The sequence below is a fragment of the Saccostrea cucullata genome, unplaced genomic scaffold (assembly GCF_032062105.1).
Source record: "Saccostrea cucullata isolate Sc308-1 unplaced genomic scaffold, CSIRO_AGI_Scuc_v1 ctg6260, whole genome shotgun sequence".
In the NCBI taxonomy this organism is placed as follows: domain Eukaryota; kingdom Metazoa; phylum Mollusca; class Bivalvia; order Ostreida; family Ostreidae; genus Saccostrea; species Saccostrea cuccullata.
Genome location: NW_026934526.1, coordinates 1 through 19,638, shown reverse-complemented (window position 1 = coordinate 19,638; position 19,638 = coordinate 1). Strand labels below are relative to the sequence as shown.

At 33.2% G+C, this 19,638-nt stretch overlaps 1 protein-coding gene across 1 annotated transcript; it reads left to right on the top strand.

Moving 5' to 3' along the window:
• Positions 1-15,321: 15,321 nt before the first annotated feature.
• Positions 15,322-19,609, top strand: LOC134240955 (receptor-type tyrosine-protein phosphatase mu-like; the record flags this gene model as incomplete). The annotated part of the gene is made up of 6 exons (XM_062723061.1): positions 15,322-15,439; positions 16,922-17,030; positions 17,245-17,342; positions 17,529-17,722; positions 17,845-17,932; positions 19,485-19,609. Coding segments are annotated over exons 3-6 (456 nt in total), but the record flags the coding sequence as incomplete, so codon positions are not given.
• Positions 19,610-19,638: the final 29 nt, after the last annotated feature.

Sequence of the window (19,638 nt, the reverse complement as noted above, 5' to 3'; positions counted from 1 at the left end):
GAAGTCTCTGAAAACTACAACCTGCCTTTTTTCTGAAAGAAACTGAAGCTTAATTGATACTAGCTATTGCACGAGAACACATCAATAGGGTAACCAGATGAAGATTCATGCAAAGATTTTGCAAATTTTGATAATCTGTCATGAATCTGGAAATTAATTAAATTCTGTTTAGAAAAGGTGGGAAGGGGATTCAAGTTCATTCTCATATACATTAAATTTTATAAAGGACCGCTATTGGAAATAAACAGATATTTAGGCTGAATTAATTTGAATATGTTTGAATTCTGTCCAGTATATGTAAATATTAGGCGGAGCCAAAGACCGAAATAACTTTTTTTTTCGCTCCGCCTTCGTACATATATAACAGTAAAAAAATATCTCAATTTGTTTCTTTTAACAAACATATGTGTGTGTGCACCGCTTTGTGTTCATTCTGTAAAGCATTTTCTGCATTTTATATTTTACTTGGTATGGGATATCTTGGGAGAAGTTTCATATTAGCTGGAATGTTGTCTTCCTTTGCCTTTGGCTATGGTATGTACAGTGTATACTGTTGTTGGCTATTATACAGTTAAGTTATGACTTCATATACGGTATATTTTCTAATTTAGCCTTTTATTAATTAAGACAATCTTTCAAGAGACAAATCTACATTTCAAAGTTCAACCGCTGAGTGCCGCAATTGCCCAGAAAAATCATTAGTTGCAAGTATGGCTGTGGATGACAAAATGGAAACGTGTACTAGGACAGATAATAAGAAGGATCAATGGTGGATGGTTGATCTTCAAGAGACAAAAGCAATATATGCCATAAAATTTTCCTTTCGATTATATAGTGAAAACTACAGTAAGTTTTAAAGCAGTGTCTGTATTTAAAAAATTCAATTAAATCATCTAGGTTGAAAACACTTGTTATTTGATAAAAGATTTACAACTTCATATAACAATATTTACATTTCCAATAAATTTCCCCTATGATTCTTTACAAAATAAAATGCAGTTCATTTTCTCATATGTACCACGAATAAGCATGAATATATCCATTGTTGCGTCATAATACCGCACTTGACGTAAGAAATATAGTGCACACTGTTTTGCTTTAAAAATGACAGTTGAATGGCGTAAATTTATGGCAAGTCAGCAGAAAAAAATGTAAATATAAGAATGAATTTAATTTTTGAAGATTCATGAGGTATATGAACTACAACGCTTCACGCCGGTGTAACGACAAAAAATGACCCCCGTAGAATATTGACAGTGAGTCATTTTTCGACGTAGAAATTTGACCCCCTGGTCAATATTCTATGTAGAAAAATGACCCACTTTTCTGTAGAAATAATGGCCTTGGGGTCGTTTTTCTCCGTGTGAATTGTAGAAAAATGACCCTGTAGAATAACGACCCCTTGTCATTTTTTGATACTGAAACAATCGTTTTTGTAGGAATATTCTTGTTAGGCGAATGTATACAGGTAATATCAAGCTGCCTTACGCTTTGAGGTGTTACATGTATTTCTGAAAACTTTTGAAGCTTAGATAACGAAACCAAAGCTATACAATACCTAACATTAATAAAACAAACTGTTTTAAAATGTTCTAACTAAAGGCTATTACAGCAAAAATAACGCGCATTGATATGGTATTCATAAAACGTTTATTTCATTTATACAGTAAGTTTCCACAGTTGTCATTTTAATTTTAAATTTTATATTATATTTTTCTATGTAAAAAAATGCCCCCCTGGTCAATATTCTACGGGGGTCACTTTTCGTCGTTACACCGGTGTAAAGACGAATAATGACCCCCATTGAATAATGACCGGGGGCATTTTTCAACGACAAAAAATGACCCCCTACCCGTAGAAAAAAAATCAGTTTTTGTAGAAAAAGTGTCATAGGGGTCATTATTTTATATGTTAGTCCATAAAAATTGACCCTCATTGAAAAATGACCCCCTTTAAAGTAAAAAGATATTCTTTAATTGTCAAGTAAATAAAATTTCTTTTTAATATTCCTCCTTATAGTGTTTGCTTAAAGAATGATATTCCACGTGTTTTTAGAAATCAAACCATGCAACAATCAGGTTCCAATACTCTTTAATACAAAAATTAATTTTTCCTTCTTTTAGCTTGAATAAGTTTGGCAAGTCCTATTTGACAATGAAAGAGGAGGAAATTTTAACCCCCCCCCCCCCAAAAAAAAAATACGTTAAAGATAAATCAAAACAAAACAAAAAAACAAAAAAAACAAAAAAAAAAGATATTAAATGAAAAGCAAACATATAAATAAAACTATACCTTTCAATAATACTGAAAGAGGCTCTAGATAAAATATTGAAATGAAGTTAAGCCTTCACACAAGTTCTATCATATCATAATTTACTTCGCCATGATTAAAGCATACTTTAAATGTTGATGTGGGTATACTTGAAAGTATTGTGGCAAAGAAACAGTTGAATATTAATAGAATAGTAGATTATTTTAATCTTATTTTTAGTCCCTCCTTATAAAAAAATAAAGGTAGGATAGTTTTTTTTTTTTTTTTTTTTGCTTTTGTTGATAATCGACTTCCTCCTAAATAAGTAAGGGTGTGGGTGGGTATGACACCTAAAAACATGCTCTGTAAAGCTATGGGCTAGTGTAAAATACACATTCTAATGCAAAAACTATACATGTAGGCATAACTTTTTGATTTAGCACTCAGTATTCATTACATTTCTTAATTCTTGTTCTACTCCACCCTTTTACCCTGTTCTGAGTATATTTTTCAGAGAATTTAATATGAAAATCAGAACAAACATTTTCATTTTTGTAACGTCTTATTTATACTGTATCATGATATGAAAAGTTAATTGAAGACCATTTCTATTTATGTCCCTGGCCTGTAATCGAACATTCGGGGGTATGTAGTTTTATCGTGCCCGTCTGTATGCCTGTCTGTCTGTCTATCTGGCGGTGTGTTTCTCCGCAAAAACTTTAACCTTGACCATAACTTTTCATTTATTGTAGCTATGCCTTTCATATTAAATATGTGTATATTCCTTATGACAATACCTTGCTTTGGGTACTACCAAATTTGACCTTTTGACCTTTACCTTGGAGTTTGTCCCATTTTACAAAAAAATGCCAAAATTTTAATTTACTTTGGCTATAACTTTTGAACGGTAGATACTAGTACTCTCATACTTCACAAATGTAATCCTTGTTACATTAAACCTTTCTTAAGAAACCATCAACTTTGATCCTTTGACCTTTGAGTTTGACCTACCTTTCAAACACTTATCCTTAGCCATTAATTTTGAACAAGTGGTGCTAGGGCTTTCCTATTTTGCAATTTTATTTCTTGTGAGAAGTCCCTACTTTGGGTACCATTATATTTAAATTGCATTTAAGAAAAGTTTAATCTTCGCTATGTTGCCATACAGGGGCATAGCTGTTTCACAAACTCATCTTTTTATATATAAGAGGAGTTGCGGATAACAGATGGATACCCAAAAGCGTAACAGACGGACGGATTGACGTCTCGATCACTAAATACCCTACCGCTTTTCAAGCGGAGGATATAATTTTATATGATACTGCTGATTTTTTCTGTCAGTACGATGATTTCCAACATCGAAAAAACGATGTTTACCTAACCCTTCAGGCTCGATAAATCTTTACTCCTTTAGATTCTGAATCATCGCATTGACCTTAAAATATAGCTATAATCGTATGTTATGAGATCAACATATCATCAATTTATTCCAAATAAGCTCAGGTGAGCATTTTGGCCAATATGCTTCTTTATCTATTTTTTTTTAAACCCTAAAAATTTCAGCTTTAATCCACTGGGAGTCATTTTTCTACGGGGGTCATTTTTCTTCTCGTGGATTCTGCAAATTTTTAGGGTGGTGACACTTTTTCTACGGGCAAAAGGGTCATTTTTCTACGTCGAATAATGACCGGGGGTCATTTTTCGCTTCGAAAAATGACCCCCGGTCATTATTCGATGGGGTCATTATTCGTCTTTACACAGGCATATTTATCATGAAGCGCTAACGCGCTTCATGAAGTATGGCGGCGTTAAGCGTCGTAGTTCATAACCTCATGAATCTTCAAAAATGAAATCCATTTCTTAAATGTACTATTGAATAATAATGAATGTTATTTTATTAAGGACTACGACAACAAGGTCGCTTAACAGGATACTCTATATATGTGTCGAATTCTCCAGTAATAAAAAGTGGTGAATTGTGCTTCAAACATGACGGCTCATGTCTTCCATCATTATATATGGAACACGTCTGTGCCTCGTTTGGACAATATATCCAGTTTGTCAATGAAGAATTCACATTTATAGAACTGTGTGATTTAACTGTTCTAGGTAAGTGAAAATTTCCAATTTTTTTTCTAATAATTTATTGTCATTTGAAAGTTTATTTCATTTTTATTATAATAATATCATGTGATTTCATGAACTCTGCTTAGAATAGAATCTTATGTTCTTGACCAAAAGACACAATAGGTACTGGTTTACCTACAAAAAGGTTAGGTTTACTTTACCCATCAAATGTCACTGTCAGTATAGCACTTAAACGACCAAGTCCAAATGTAGCATTTTAAACACCATTTTTAAGCAGATACTTAGCATTTATTTCTTTTTAAAAAAGTTTTCTCTTATAGTCCAAGTATAGAAAAACAGTCTTTGTCGAATTGCAATCATCTTGAATTTTATAAAGAAAAATGTGATTTGAGACTTTTCCACAAAAAAAAGAAATGAGCCAAAACGTCGATTCTAAGAATTACGGATTGTAACTTTCCAAAATAGTTCTTTCTTTATTTAATTTAAGTTTTGGTATATTCATAAGTAATGCAAATTTTTGTACCAATGTTCCGGATTATCAAAATTGAATTGAAATAAGAATGCAAATATTCTCCTTATGAAAATCAGACATTTTTTATGTAAATTTTAAAACCAAAATTTCGGCCGACAGTAAAGTAGAACAGTGGAAATGCAAAAAATGGCATACCTGTTACAGTTAGCTACCTCAGTTATTGGTCTTCTTCACGTTGAACCTTTAAATATTTTTAAACAGTCGAAATTTTATATTTCAAACATATACATGTATCGACCTCGGAGGTTATCCAGAAAGAGTCAAAAAAACGCAGACTATATTTCTCAAGCAAAGTTACTTTCATTTATATGTCGACTTAATATACCGTATATCCTGGGGGTTTTTTCGCGTGTTGGAAATTTTGCGGAAAAGGGGTAGATTTGTACAATTTCAATTTTGCGTAAGTTATTTTTTACGATTGAAAACTTTTTTAAATGGTAATGTTTTACATTTCAGCTGATATAATTTCAAGATAGCTGTGTGTTTTATATTTTGCGAATTGAAAATAGTCGCAAAAAAGCGAAAAATAGATCATGGCAAAAATAACCGGATATACGGTATATATCCCAGTGAATTTTACATAAAAATTGCGACAGGGTCGAGTATTTCACTAAAAGCAGACGTTAATGATAATCTAGCTGACAGCAATGCTTTTTGATAAACGTGTTGACCCCAACATATCTTTCAATTTTCCTTGCTTGTAAAGTAATGAACATTGAAGTACAGGTCCACGTAAGAATCAGGCAGCCTATATATAAAAGGTGATACATCAGGGTATTCGGAAATTAATGATTTTTCACTCACAGTTTTTCTCGGGCTATAAGTCATGTATGTTGAAGGAAAACTAATTTTGGTTTGTGTTACTATGGAAACCTGGACAAAGAAATTTCCCTAGCAACGGGCCAATTTTTCCTTATGTATTGACGAAATTTCACCCATTTTGAAGACTTTGTACAAAAAATTAATAAGATTTTTTTTCTTCTTTAGTGTCACAAGAAAGGTACACTCTTGTAGTGTTCTGCCAACTTAATAAAAAGAAATTACAGTATCTAATATGTTTTCTATAGATACATCTAAAGATACATGTTTCCCTTTTTTTTGGCTGATTCAGCATTTTGCTTGATTTAAAAAAAATCAAGCTGATATTACATGATGTATTCGTTTCACCTTCTTAATACAATTGTTTCATCTATAACCTGTACAACTACAGGAAAGGCTTTCTTAAATTATAAAGTAAAAAGTTTTGCAAATTTGAAATTTATTATCTGTTTCTAAGCAACAATTATGGATGGTTTGATAAAATAAAATGGGAAAAATGTAAAGCATATAAATTGAAATCATTGAGTACCAAAAAAACAATTCTTAAAATAATATAATATGAAAATATAATAAAAATATTCTTCCTTGTGTAGCAATGACTATTTTACAATAAGTTATCTCCATGGTAAATTTTTCCCTAGCAACGAAGCATTGAAAGTTATTTTTAGCACCAAAATACATAGTTTCTATCTTCCAGCTGATTCGAAGCTGATGCTCCTCATACGAACAAGTTCCAAAACTAGAAAAGTATCGAGAAATAATATTTTTAAATAGTCTCTTTTAAAGTCAACATTTCGCAAGTTCTATAATCGTTATCAGAAAATGAAATCTATCATAATTAATTATAAGACTGACATTTTTCACACTTATTGTAATGTTATTATCTTTTTATTATTCTGCTGTGGTCTTTAAATTGTCAGATAGATATATCGACAATGTATTTTCAATAATCAACTTCCTTTACTGATGCAGCAATAAACCTTTCTACATGTAGCCTCTATAGGGGTTTCATATCTCTCCGTTGTTTCGCTAGACAAGAGCATGCTTAACGTATGTTTAATTTCTAAATGAGGTAAATTATTGACAGACAAATTGTTGAAACAGGAATATCAGCAGTCTCGTTTCAAGTTATCAGTTTGTTAGTTCTACAATATAAGATATGGTCAATACAATGACTTTGTCAACGAATGTAATTTTTTTATTACTCAGTAAGTGAAATGCTGATTGTCATTTTTAATACTAATTTTTAACGACTATACTAACTGAATTTTCCACAGATTTTCAAGTTATTTTTCGAACATGACACGGAGCACACGACAGGTGTGACAGGTCGGCCGGGGATGCTTACTCCTCTATGTCACCTGATCTCGCCTCTAATATTTTGGAGGTACATGTTTGCTCTGCTCCAATTTTGTAATGTTTAATTGACCATTGAGCTTGATATAGTGTTCGGAATCTCAATATATTTCATTTCATAGTTACTGAATTATATATGGAATTTTTCTGTTTGCCTAATCATGAAGTCGGGTGTTATACAGGTAAATGTATCTTATGAAACAAGGACATTATTTTGTGTTCTGCAAATTTGTTGATCAGCTTTGCATAGGTTTGGGGCTGGAGCCGGTCAGTGTTGTACATTCATCACATTAAATTTTAAATTCTAACACCTATAATTTATTTCCGTGGTCTTCTTATATTGTGGCAATAGTAGTAAATTAAAGTTAAGTTTGCTTTTTGCGCCGTAATTTTCCCTATTTTTAACATAAATCTCGGAAAATTATATAAGAAAAAGTAATGTAATGTACGTATGCACTTTTTAAAAATAATATCCCACTGAAAACGTTTATGCAATGAATATTTGAAGACTATCTTATGACAATAGAATTCACGATATAAAAAAAAATATTTTTGTTCGTACATTAAAGCATTTGATTATCTATTATATGTTCCGTTCTGCCTACCTTACATCACTTAAATCACTTTGGTAGCAAATACATTAATTCCTTATAATTTTGTACAATAGACGTTGGAAAAAATAGTAAGTGCTCCCTTCAAAAAAGCATTCAAATCCGAAAAAGTTACGTCAAGTGTTTCGATATGTCAATGACGTATCGTAATTGTGGCTTATGAAACACAGGTTAAACGTTATAAACTATTTTTGATCATATCAAATCTCTCGTTAAAAAAGAAATACTGCATATTGTGTCACTGCTGGACTTTTGCTACATCCTCCTTTGTAAAATTTACTTAAGGACAGATGATACAAACAAAAAATGGATGCCTGGATAGGTATACATTTTTTGACCTAATTTCATTGCAAATGGGGCAAATAATATATTTCTAGAATATAAGGAAATTGTGAACCTTCTGTGAAGTTCAAATTCTACCCGTCTGAAACCATCCTTATTATTCTATACAAATCTTTTTCTCTTCAAATTCCATTTTTGTGCAACTTTCAATAAAACTTTAGAAGCTACGAATTAAAACATGACCCAAGGTGTAATTTTCAAAATTTTTGACAAGAGTTTGTTTGTATCATCTGTCCTTAAAGAATTATAATGAGTTTGTTCAACATACTGTGAATGTATTATATTTAGCGTGTACGATATTTGGTGTAAATTGACTATTGAATAAGTTAGCGTAGATTTGTTTTAGTGCATTTCTTCATAATCTTAATTATGTGTATACGTGCAAGACATTTAGTTATGTACTTGATTTAGTGGTTGCTGCGATCCGCCAAAGCCGTTAAAAAGAATACACAGCAAAATGTAATACGCTTACAATATTTATCCTACAGTGTTTTTAGGTCACCTGAGTCACTCAGGTGACCTATTGCTATCTGTTTTCGTCCGTTGTCGTCCGTCGTTCGTCGTCAATCAGTCGTAAACATGTGAACATTTTCAGCCTCTTCTCTGCAACCACTGAACCAATTTCAACCAAATTTAGCACAAAGTATTTATGTGTAAAGGGGAACAAAAATTGTTAATTTCATGAACCCTGCCCCCCTGGGGCCTGGTGGGTAGGGCCAAAACCACTAAAATTAATGCAATCTTTAAAAATCTTCTTCTTTACTCCTGGACATCAAGCAGTCAAACTGTTTGCATAAGTGTAATCAGCATTGAGTCCTTTATCAAAATTGTGAAATTCATGGCCCTGGGGTCAGGGGTTCTTGAGCTTGGGCGGGGCTAAATAAGTATATATTGAAAATGCATTATCTCTTTGAAAATCTTCTTTGCTCCCAGGTATTAAATAAATTAAATAAGTACATAGTTCTGATAAGTAGGATTGCCTCTGCCAAAATTGTGAATTTTATGGCAGTAGGGTTAGGGGTTCTGGTGTTAAGTCTTGGCTCTATTGATTATAAAATGAAAATGCATGAATTCTTTGAAAATCTTCCTCTCTGCTTCTGGGTATTAGATAAACTAACTAAGTGCATAGTTATGATGAGCAAGAGTGCTTCTACCTAAATTGTGAATTTTATGGCCCCAGGGTTAGGGGTTCTGGTGTTAGGGCATGGCTCTATTGATTATATAGAGAAAATACATGAATACTTTGAAAATCTTCTTCTCTGCTCCTGGGTATTAAATAAACTAACTAAGTACATAGTTATTATGAGCAAGAGTGCCTCTACCAAAATTGTGAATTTTATGACCCCAGGGTTAGGGGTTCTGGTGTTAGGGCATGGCTCTATTGATTATATAGAGAAAATACATGAATACTTTGAAAATCTTCTTCTCTGCTCCTGGGTTTTAAATAAACTAACTAAGTACATAGTTATTATGAGCAAGAGTGCCTCTACCAAAATTGTGAATTTTATGGCCCCAGGGTTAGGGGTTCTGGTGTTAGGGCATGGCTCTATTGATTATATAGAGAAAATACATGAATACTTTGAAAATCTTCTTCTCTGCTCCTGGGTTTTAAATAAACTAACTAAGTACATAGTTATTATGAGCAAGAGTGCCTCTACCAAAATTGTGAATTTTATGGCCCCAGGGTTAGGGGTTCTGGTGTTAGGGCGGGGCTCTATTGATTATATAGAGAAAATACATGAATACTTTGAAAATCTTCTTCTCTGCTCCTGGGTTTTAAATAAACTAACTAAGTACATAGTTATGATGAGCAAGAGTGCCTCTACCAAAATTGTGAATTTTATGGTCCCAGGGTTAGGGGTTCTGGTGTTAGGGCGGGGCTCCATTGATTAAATAGTGAAAATAAATGAATTCTTTGAAAATCTTCTTCTCTGCTCCTGGGAATTCAATAAACTAACTAAGTACATAGTTATGAATGAGCAAGAGTGCCTCTACCAAAATTGTAAATTTTATGGCCCCAGGGTTAGGGGTTCTGGTATTAGGGCGGGGCTCAATTGATTATATAATGAAAATACATGAATTTTTTGAAAATCTTTTTCTCTGCTCCTGGGTATTAAATAAACTAACTAAGTACATAGTTATGATGAGCAAGAGTGCCTCTACCAAAATTGTGAATTTTATGACCCCAGGGTCAGGGGTTCTGGTGTTAGGGCGGAGCTGTATTGATTATACATGTATAAAGAAAAAGCATTAAATCTTTTAATATTTTCTTCTGTGCTCCTGGGTTTTAAGCAGATGAACTACCTATATAGTTATGAGCAAGGGCCCTAATATTCAAGAATTGTAAATTTCAAGGCCCCAGGGTCAGTTGTACCACAGAGGGGGGGGGGGGGCCGGACTTGTATACTGATAATGCTTGAATTGTTTGAAATGTGCTTCTTGGTATTAATCAAATATTTTGAAGCAAGGATGCCTTTCCAAAAAATGCGCAATGTTTGGATCTAGGCCTAAGAGTCAAGGGTTCATGTGTGGTAGCGGAACTACTGATTATTGCTGAATATTACTGATTTGTTGAAATGCATTTTTTTGTTCCCCTACCCTGCCTATGGGTATTAAGTAACCAAACTAAGGAACTGCTAAGTGTATAGTTATGATGACCAAATTGTAAATGCTGGCTTAAAACATGGATTAAATTCAATCACTGGAAAGTTGTTGAATAATGCTCACGTGACCTTTAAGGCCCATGGGCCTCTTGTTTATTATCTCATTCGAATCCAAATAGAAATTGCACTTAAGGTCGGTAGCATTTGATTTTAAGCAGAGTTATGGGAAAAAAAGTTGCTTTACTTTAAATATTAATTTATAGTCATCATAATTTTAAAAAAACAACGTTCTATCGTTAGGTTGTGAACGGAGTGGTTTTCACGGTGAAAAATGCAATATTTCGTGTCCTCAGCACTGTAAAAACGACCAATGTTTCGTAACAAATGGGACATGTCTTGGATGTACAAGTGGTTGGACTGGTATTAATTGTAGCCAAGGTATTCCTTCTTGTTTTTTCCACTTATGATAAAAATATTATTTAATTTTCATATATAAAAAATTCAACGCAATATTTAATTTAAACAAAAGTCACGTGAAAATTAAATTGATTGAATTATTTTATATAATGCATGCAGTTGGATAAAAAAAAGAAAGAGAAAACTTTCAAGTTTGATATTCAATTATGTCTAAGGTGGTTGCAATACTATATATTTATTAAATTGGATTTAAGGACAACATACGTTTTGTCGAACCTTTTGTCGGATGTCGACAGGTTACATGTAAAGGCAAATTAGCTTCGAGTGTTGACGATACACATTTTTCCCAAGACTACAAGTAATAATGTTTGTTAAACCTTTCATTTTATAAATGTTCATGGATATTTTATTAAGTACATTCTTTAGCCATGTAAACTTATTAAGATAAATTCGGTCTATTCCGTCACTGTCGAACACCAACCATTGCAAATGAGATTTAGCCCCGTCCATTGTGTGATGTATGGTATGCATGCACTAGCAAAAAATACTATAGCTATCTATAGTTTACTATATAGTTTACTGTAGTAAACTATAGTAAATCATAGTGTCTAAGTTATCACTGTAGTAAATCAAAGTTTTCTGTGTTCACTATGGTGTCAAAGTGATCACTATTGTAAATCAAAGTGTTCAAAGTGATCATTGTTGAACATGAAAGATTTTCCATAGTAAATCAAAGTTTTCATAGTGATCATCATAGTAGATCAAGCTTTTTAGCTCACCTGAGCCGAAGGCTCAAGTGAGCTTTTCTGATCAAAATTTGTCCGTTGTCTGTCGTCGTTGTCGTCGTCGTCGTTGTCGTTGTTGTCGTCGTAAACTTTTCACATTTTCATCTTCTTCTCAAGAACCACTGGGCCAATTTCAACCAAACTTGGTACAAAGTATTCTTGGGTGAAGGGGATTTAAGTTTGTTCAAATGAAGGGCCACGCCCTTTTCCAAGGGGAGATAATCATAAATTTGTTAAAAATTAATGGCATTTTTAAAAAATCTTCTTCTCCAGAACCGCTGGGCCAGGAAAGATGAAACTCATGTGGAAGCATCCTCAGGTAGTGTAGATTCAAGTTTGTTCAAATCATGACCCCCGGGGCAAAGGTGGGGCCAAAATGGCCGACCCAAGTTTTACATAGGAATATATAGGAAAAATCTTTAAAAATCTTCTTCTCCAGAACCACTGGGCCAGGAAAGATGAAACTCATGTGGAATCATCCTCAGGTAGTGTAGATTCAAGTTTGTTCAAATCATGACCCCCGGGGCTAGGGTGGAGCCAAAATGGCCGACCCTAGTTTTACATAGGAATATATAAATAAAATCTTTAAAAATCTTCTTCTCCAGAACCACTGGGCCAGGAAAGATGAAACTTATGTGGAATCATCCTCAGGTAGTGTAGATTCAAGTTTGTTCAAATCATGACCCCCGGGGCAAGGGTGGAGCCAAAATGGCCGACCCTAGTTTTACGTAGGAATATATAGGAAAAATCTTTAAAAATCTTCTTCTCCAGAACCACTGGGCCAGGAAAGATGAAACTCATGTAGAATCATCCTCAGGTAGTGTAGATTCAAGTTTGTTCAAATCATGACCCCCGGGGCAAGGGTGGGGCCAAAATGGCTGACCCAAGTTTTACATAGGAATTTATAGGAAATATCCTAAAAAATCTTCTTCTCAAGAACCACTGGGCCAGGACAGATGAAACTCATGTGGAATCATCCTCAGGTAGTGTAGATTCAAGTTTGTTCAAATCATGACCCCCGGGGCAAGGGTGGGGCCAAAATGGCCGAACCAAGTTCTACATAGGAATATATAGGAAATATCTTTAAAAATCTTCTTCTCCAGAACCTCTGGGCCAGGAAAGATGAAACTCATGTGGAATCATCCTCAGGTAGTGTAAATTCAAGTTTGTTCAAATCATGACCCCCGGGGCTAGGGTGGGGCCAAAATGGCCGACCCAAGTTTTACATAGGAATATATAGGAAATATCTTTAAAAATCTTCTCAAGAACCACTGGGCCAGGAAAGATGAAACTCATGTGGAATCATCCTCAGGTAGTGTAGATTCAAATTTGTTCAAATCATGACCCCCAGGGCTAGGGTGGGGCCAAAATGGCCGACCCAAGTTTTACATAGGGATATATAGGGAAACCTTTTAAAATCTTCTTTTCAAGTACTTCAAAGCTATGATTAGTGATATTTATATGGAATCATCATCAGGTAGTGTAGATTCTAGTTTGTTCAAATGATGAATGCCTGGAGGGGGGGGAGTTAATTCAAGCCCGATGTGCTCAGGTGAGCGCTGTGGCCCCTGGGCCTCTTGTTTGTAGTTATCACTATAGTAAATCAAAGTGTCAAAGTAATCACCATAGTAAATCAAAGTGTCAAAGTCTTCACTATGGTAAATCAAAGTTTTCATAGTGTCAAACCTATCACTATAGTTACAAATGTAACTATAGTAAACTATTTAACTACTGTATACAGGGAAATTTTCGCCCCCGGTTTATTTTCGCCCCTTTCGCCCTTTTTCTGATTGGGCGAATTTAAAACGGTGCGAATTTTAATTTTACAGCATTATTTTTTAAACATAACTATGATTGGGCGAGTTTAAAGCGGGGCAAAATAGTTCGCAAGTGCAAAAGGGCGAAAATAACCCTGTATACAGTATAGTATTTTTTGTTATGGCAACATTGATATCTCATCGACAGGTCCTACATATCACTCATCGGTCAAACATCTATTTCTTTAAGATCGATCAGTAAAACATTAAAAATGTTAGAATTTTAGTTTTATAGGAACAATTTTTTAGGATATTACCAATGTATTTGTCTAATGTATTTGATAACAGTCCATATTAATACCGTAAAAAGTATGATAAATGTGCAACTCTTTTCTTCTGAAGCCTGTTCAAATGGAAAGTATGGTCCTGATTGTTCGTTATCTTGTTCTGGACGTTGTAAACATAATCTCACTTGCAATCCCATAAATGGTACCTGCTTGAATGGTTGTTCAGACGGATGGATGGGCGTGTTTTGTAACAAAAGTAAGCTTAGCTACAGACATATATTAAATGAATAAATTTTCAATTATCAAAATTTCCATATGGAAAATATATCATTTTTCAAAGAGGAAATTATAATCATAGAAAGTTAACTATCTGTTATCATTTCCTGGAACCTTTGGTTCGGATTGTAAAAACAATTGTAGTGGTCAGTGCCTTAATGATTCAATATGCAATAGAACAACAGGAAAATGTGACAGAGGGTGTAAACCTGGATTCCAGGGAGAACGTTGCAATAAAGGTTTCAAGATTGATTTTTTTTATGGAAATTATTTGTCTTTTACGAATATCATTTTTATTACTTATCAATAAATATGACTAAATGTTACATTTGAATCCTGGATGCAACAGCAAGGGTTGCTGAGAAACAAATTAATAATATTTGTGTAAAAGTTCTGTTATTTATTTGAAGAGTGATATTTAGTGATATTGTTTTTTTTTTAAATATCAATATTACTTTTTGTAAAGTTTAAACATTTACCAAATACCGTGTAAGCAGATAATTTTATTTTGGCATCTTAAGCAAAGGTGCTAAGATTTGGGAGAGCTAAAATCTATAACTTCTCACCAAAAATAAAATACTTTTTTCATAACAAATCACTAAATTTGCGTCTCGCAATAATTTTTTGCTAAAAAGGTAATCCTTTTTTAATAACATCCCGAGACAATCTTTTGACTTGTCAAGGACACAGCAATGCATCCTGGGATAAATAATGTATATCTTACAGTATCTTCTTGATGAACTAGATGAACGGTTACGGGTTTCCAAAAAGCGATTCTTAAATAACTTTTTTTGATTTTGTTACTGTGTCTTTGATTTACGATTACAACAATTCTCTTAGAATATTTATTACGTTTAAAGAAATTTTTTTATAAGAAACGAATTTGGTTTCCTTGAACTAAGTTTTACAACATATTTCAGTTTGTAGCCACGGATTCTTCGGACACAGCTGTTTGAAACAATGCAGCTCTTCCTGTCTCGGAAAAACCTGTCATAATATCAATGGGAACGTTAACTGCAACTTTGGGTGCATCAGCGGGTACCAAGGTCCAACTTGTGAGCAATGTATGTATAATTGTTTGTACAATGATTAATTGCATTAAGCCTTATAAACTATCATTTTAGAAGTTAAAATATTTGGGAGCTTTTTTGTTAGTTAATTAATTAGATTTTAAAAATAGTTTGCAACAGCGGATAGTATGGTCAGAACTGCTCCTTGAGATGTGAGAAATGTGTGAATCAATCTTGTGATCATATATCCGGCAGCTGCCATTATGGGTGTGAACCAGGATGGAAAGGCCCTCAATGTTCTGGAGGTATCTTATTTAATTTTTAAGTGATGTAATATACATAGATCTGTATATTTTGTGTTATTTGAGCTTGTTGGATGGTGAGGATTTTGAAGACTTTTTCAGACATGTTTAAGTGGATTGTATGACACTTGGATACGTAACCTCACAGATTTGTTCTTTCAGGAATAAGTTCTCAAGTAACTAAAGCTGCAATTAGGTGATAATTTTTATTTTATCGATAAGAAAACCCATTTCAGATTTGCTTTGACGCCAACATCTACCTTGGCTGTAATCTTACTTTGGTACTGTGATCTTATTAAACAGATTTCTTATCTTTTTTCTCATTGTAATATGCTTTTCTTTCATTGTACAACAGTTTGTACAGAAAAGACATATGGAGCAAATTGTAAGTACCAATGTAGTCAACACTGTATAAACAATGGCCCGTGTGACCGTGTGACAGGGATCTGTGTAAATGGTTGTTCAAAGGGATTTAAGGGGACACGGTGTAATTTAGGTAAGTCTTATTAGATACATCTATGCTTTAGGGGAAAAAGAAAGTATATTAGATGGGAGTGAATATCTCCATCTATTCAACCCTTTCAAGGAAAAATAATCCGATATTTCTAACTAAATGTAAGAGTTCCCTATGCCACTAAAAACTAGGCTACATCACTAGAAAGTGTGCCATAGATACTAGTAATTCTGATAATACCTGAAATGTCATATTTTTTAGAATGCCCAGATGGTGCAAATTGCTCAAATACCTGCTCCCAGAACTGCTCTGATATCTGTAATCATATCAATGGTACCTGTAATTGCAAACCACAACTGTCAAAGTCTCCGGAATGTAAACAAGGTAAATGTAAATATTTCAAAAAATGTCATAATTATAGTAAATGAAAATAAAATAGAGGAGTGAATTAATATTTAGCGATTGTTCTTTTACTAATGGCAGCCTTGCATTTAATTAAGACGTATCCTGTGTTGTTTGTTTTTAAAAGATTTTAGCATTTAGCTTTTACAATTGGCTAACATGATTTTAAAAGATATTGTTATGCCACGTAATGGAGATGTCATAAAGTTTTTTACCTCGACCTTTGAATTAAATTTACTTTTGAATGGACTTTATGTTGTAAAAGATTTCCTCGTGACCTTCCTTGGCGAACCAACTATTTTGACATTCAAGGTGGGGTTTCTCTTTTTCGCTTCTTTGTAGTTTTCATTTCGTGCAAAGTTTTTGGTTTTTTTTTTAAGATATAGATGAATTAGATAGATGAGAATGTGTCAAAAAAATTATGTTTCTTCGTCGATTATTCAATTGTATTATTTGAGCGATAGTCGAATATTTAGAATATTTTCTGAAAAGAGAATTCTTTTCAAACTTTGCTGGTTCATGACTGGCATATGACATATTTATAACTCAAGAGCAAAATAAGTTCAATGTAAAACGTTGAAAAAATGAATTTTAATTCTAAAAGTTTTAACATAAATCTTTTTTGAAAGTCAATTACTTGAAAGTTGAAAGTGCAGAAGATTCTCTTACTGTTGGATTGAGTGTTGGAGCAAGTTTATTCCTCGCCATAATTTTGGTTTCATTGACACTATTTTTAAGGTGAGACAAGACTTTTCAAGGAATTACAAACTTACAATTTGATCATATACAATAAATATGAAATTTTTGTCTAATCATTTCTAATGCTCTAAATTGCAAATGCTTGATTTGTAAGGTTATTTAAGCAGGTAAATTAGAAAAGAAATCTTGGGGTAAAGAACAGCATATAGCTGAGAAATGTAAGAATTGTAACTTATCTGTATCTCTTACTCAGATATAGAACAAAAACACAAAAGGAAAAAGTATTATTTGAAAGTAAGGAAATGACAATACTTCAGACAATGGATATTAAACAGTCACCAGGGAAGCTAAGTGAGGAAAAGTTCTTAGATCTTTTAAATATTGAACATTCCTTTTAATAGTCATCCTAATAAATTTTACTAAAAGAGCATATTGCATGAAACGCATTTTGAACGAATAAAGTATCAAAGAATGGAAGAAAAAATATTTCAATCAAACATTTGGCTGAAATTAATAACTGAAAAAGAAATATTTCAGATTCCAAATTATCCAAAACGAGCAATGCATCAAATGTTGTTGAATCAACCTTAAAACAATCGGACAATGGACAGGCAAGAGATCCAAGAGGTGGATTGACCCGCACAAAGAAAGTGATATTGATTAAAAATTTACATAACGTTATAGAGAAAATGGCACTTTGTGAAAATGCTGGATTTGGAAATGAATATATGGTATGTTACCTTTGTCATTATTTTATAGATGTTAATGTTCAAAGCAATTTTTCGTGCTGTTAAAAATCTACTGTACTGAGTCTCATGTTATATATAGACTTTGACAAGAGAATTCATTTCAGGAAATAAAGAAGGGCGAGATCTATCCTTCACTAGAGGCCAAAAAGCCTGAAAATGTGCCAAAAAACCGTTACAAAACGACGTATGCTTGTGAGTATTGAACTTGCATATTCCAACTTCTTCTGAAGGATACGGGTGTTGTATTCATTAAGGTCTTCCGTCTTCACGGAAGACCTTATAGTGATTCTACTGTTTCTTATTATTATTATTTTTCCGTACATCTAATTTTGTGCACGCGATTTCTCGAAGACTACTAGATGGATTTTCATGAAATTTGCAGAAACAATGTGTTGTTATCTGAAGTTATTTCTTAGAGATGTTTTGGAAATTCATGCCTGGTGCCAAGTTACGGACAATTTTCTGATTTTAAAATGACATTTTGTCCGCGGTCAATCTCAAGAACGATAAAAGATATCACTGTAAAACTTTCAGGGATTATAGATCGTGATAAGTACTATCCAGGACGCAATCTTTTGTACGTCGTCTCTACTTCTTGTCGTTACTGCAGGCGAATTTAAAAAGTCGAATTTTTCAACTTTTTTATTTTTCAATATTTTTGAATTATATTAAAATGGTGAATAGAAACCTTTTCAATTAGGCTGAATATATAATTTGTTTTTAAATTGAAATCCAAACTCGAGATATTAACAATCAAAAATTTGAAGCGGGACCAAAATGGCGGAGGACTCTGTCAACTCCGACATTTCGCAATAGGGGTTTACAGAGGCAGCCGAGCGTTTGCTTGAACGAAAGTAACATAAGGAGCAATGAAATATGAAGGAATACTTGGATTGTCACGACATAGGTACGTTGCAATTCTGTGTCAACCTACATTTATAATTCGAGGCCTCCTTACACGTATTTTTATTGGTTTAAGTTGTTTATCAAAGTAGAAATAGAAAAGAATTAATATGCAAATGTACAATACCTACTATCTTTTGTTTTGCATCATGGAAACACATAGCTTAGATCGTACATGTAGTTATAAGTAATAGTTTTTCAAGATACAATATATATATATATATATATATAGTAAGTATAAAACGTGACCACTGTTTTCCCATGCACACTTGTGTCAAATTAAATGAATAGAAAAGACAATTGTTACAATTATAAGAATTTAAAAAAAAAAGGACAACTATTTTTAAAAGACAGTTTAATTGTCTTCATATAAACATTTTTTTCTCAATGCAAGTTATTGAACATAATTGAATCTTATTCCTTGACCCTCGTAGGGCGATCGAGGCATTTTTTTCGGTGAAACACACCACCTTTTTCATGAAGTGTAGGTAATCGAAATAATTCACTTTCGTGATTAACAGGAAAAATAAAAAAAAATCAACCATCTCACCTATTTAATAGAACATTCCAAGGGTGTTTGGCGCGAAATTATGAATAGTGACCCTCCATTCATAATCCCAAGACAGATTTGCAGAATTACATGTTTATACAAGCGAATTTAGAGAAGTTGTTCAAATAGTGTAATCGAAAAGCGTATCGGATTTTCACGCTAGTGACCCGTTTGACAGTATGACAGTGTGTCCAAAAAAATGTTTAATAGATTTTCAGCTGGAATCGGACGGAAGACCTCTCGTTGCTCGCAACGAGATCGTTTCTAGTTTGGATACCGTTTCTTTTTCAGATGACCATTCTCGCGTAGTTCTCTCAAAATTATCAAATGAAACCGATTACATAAACGCAAATTTTATTGAGGTAAGTAGTATTTGTCCTCAAGCTTTGCATTTTCTAAGAAATATTTTCTTTTGTGCAAACTTATATATTTCCCTGTTTCTTTT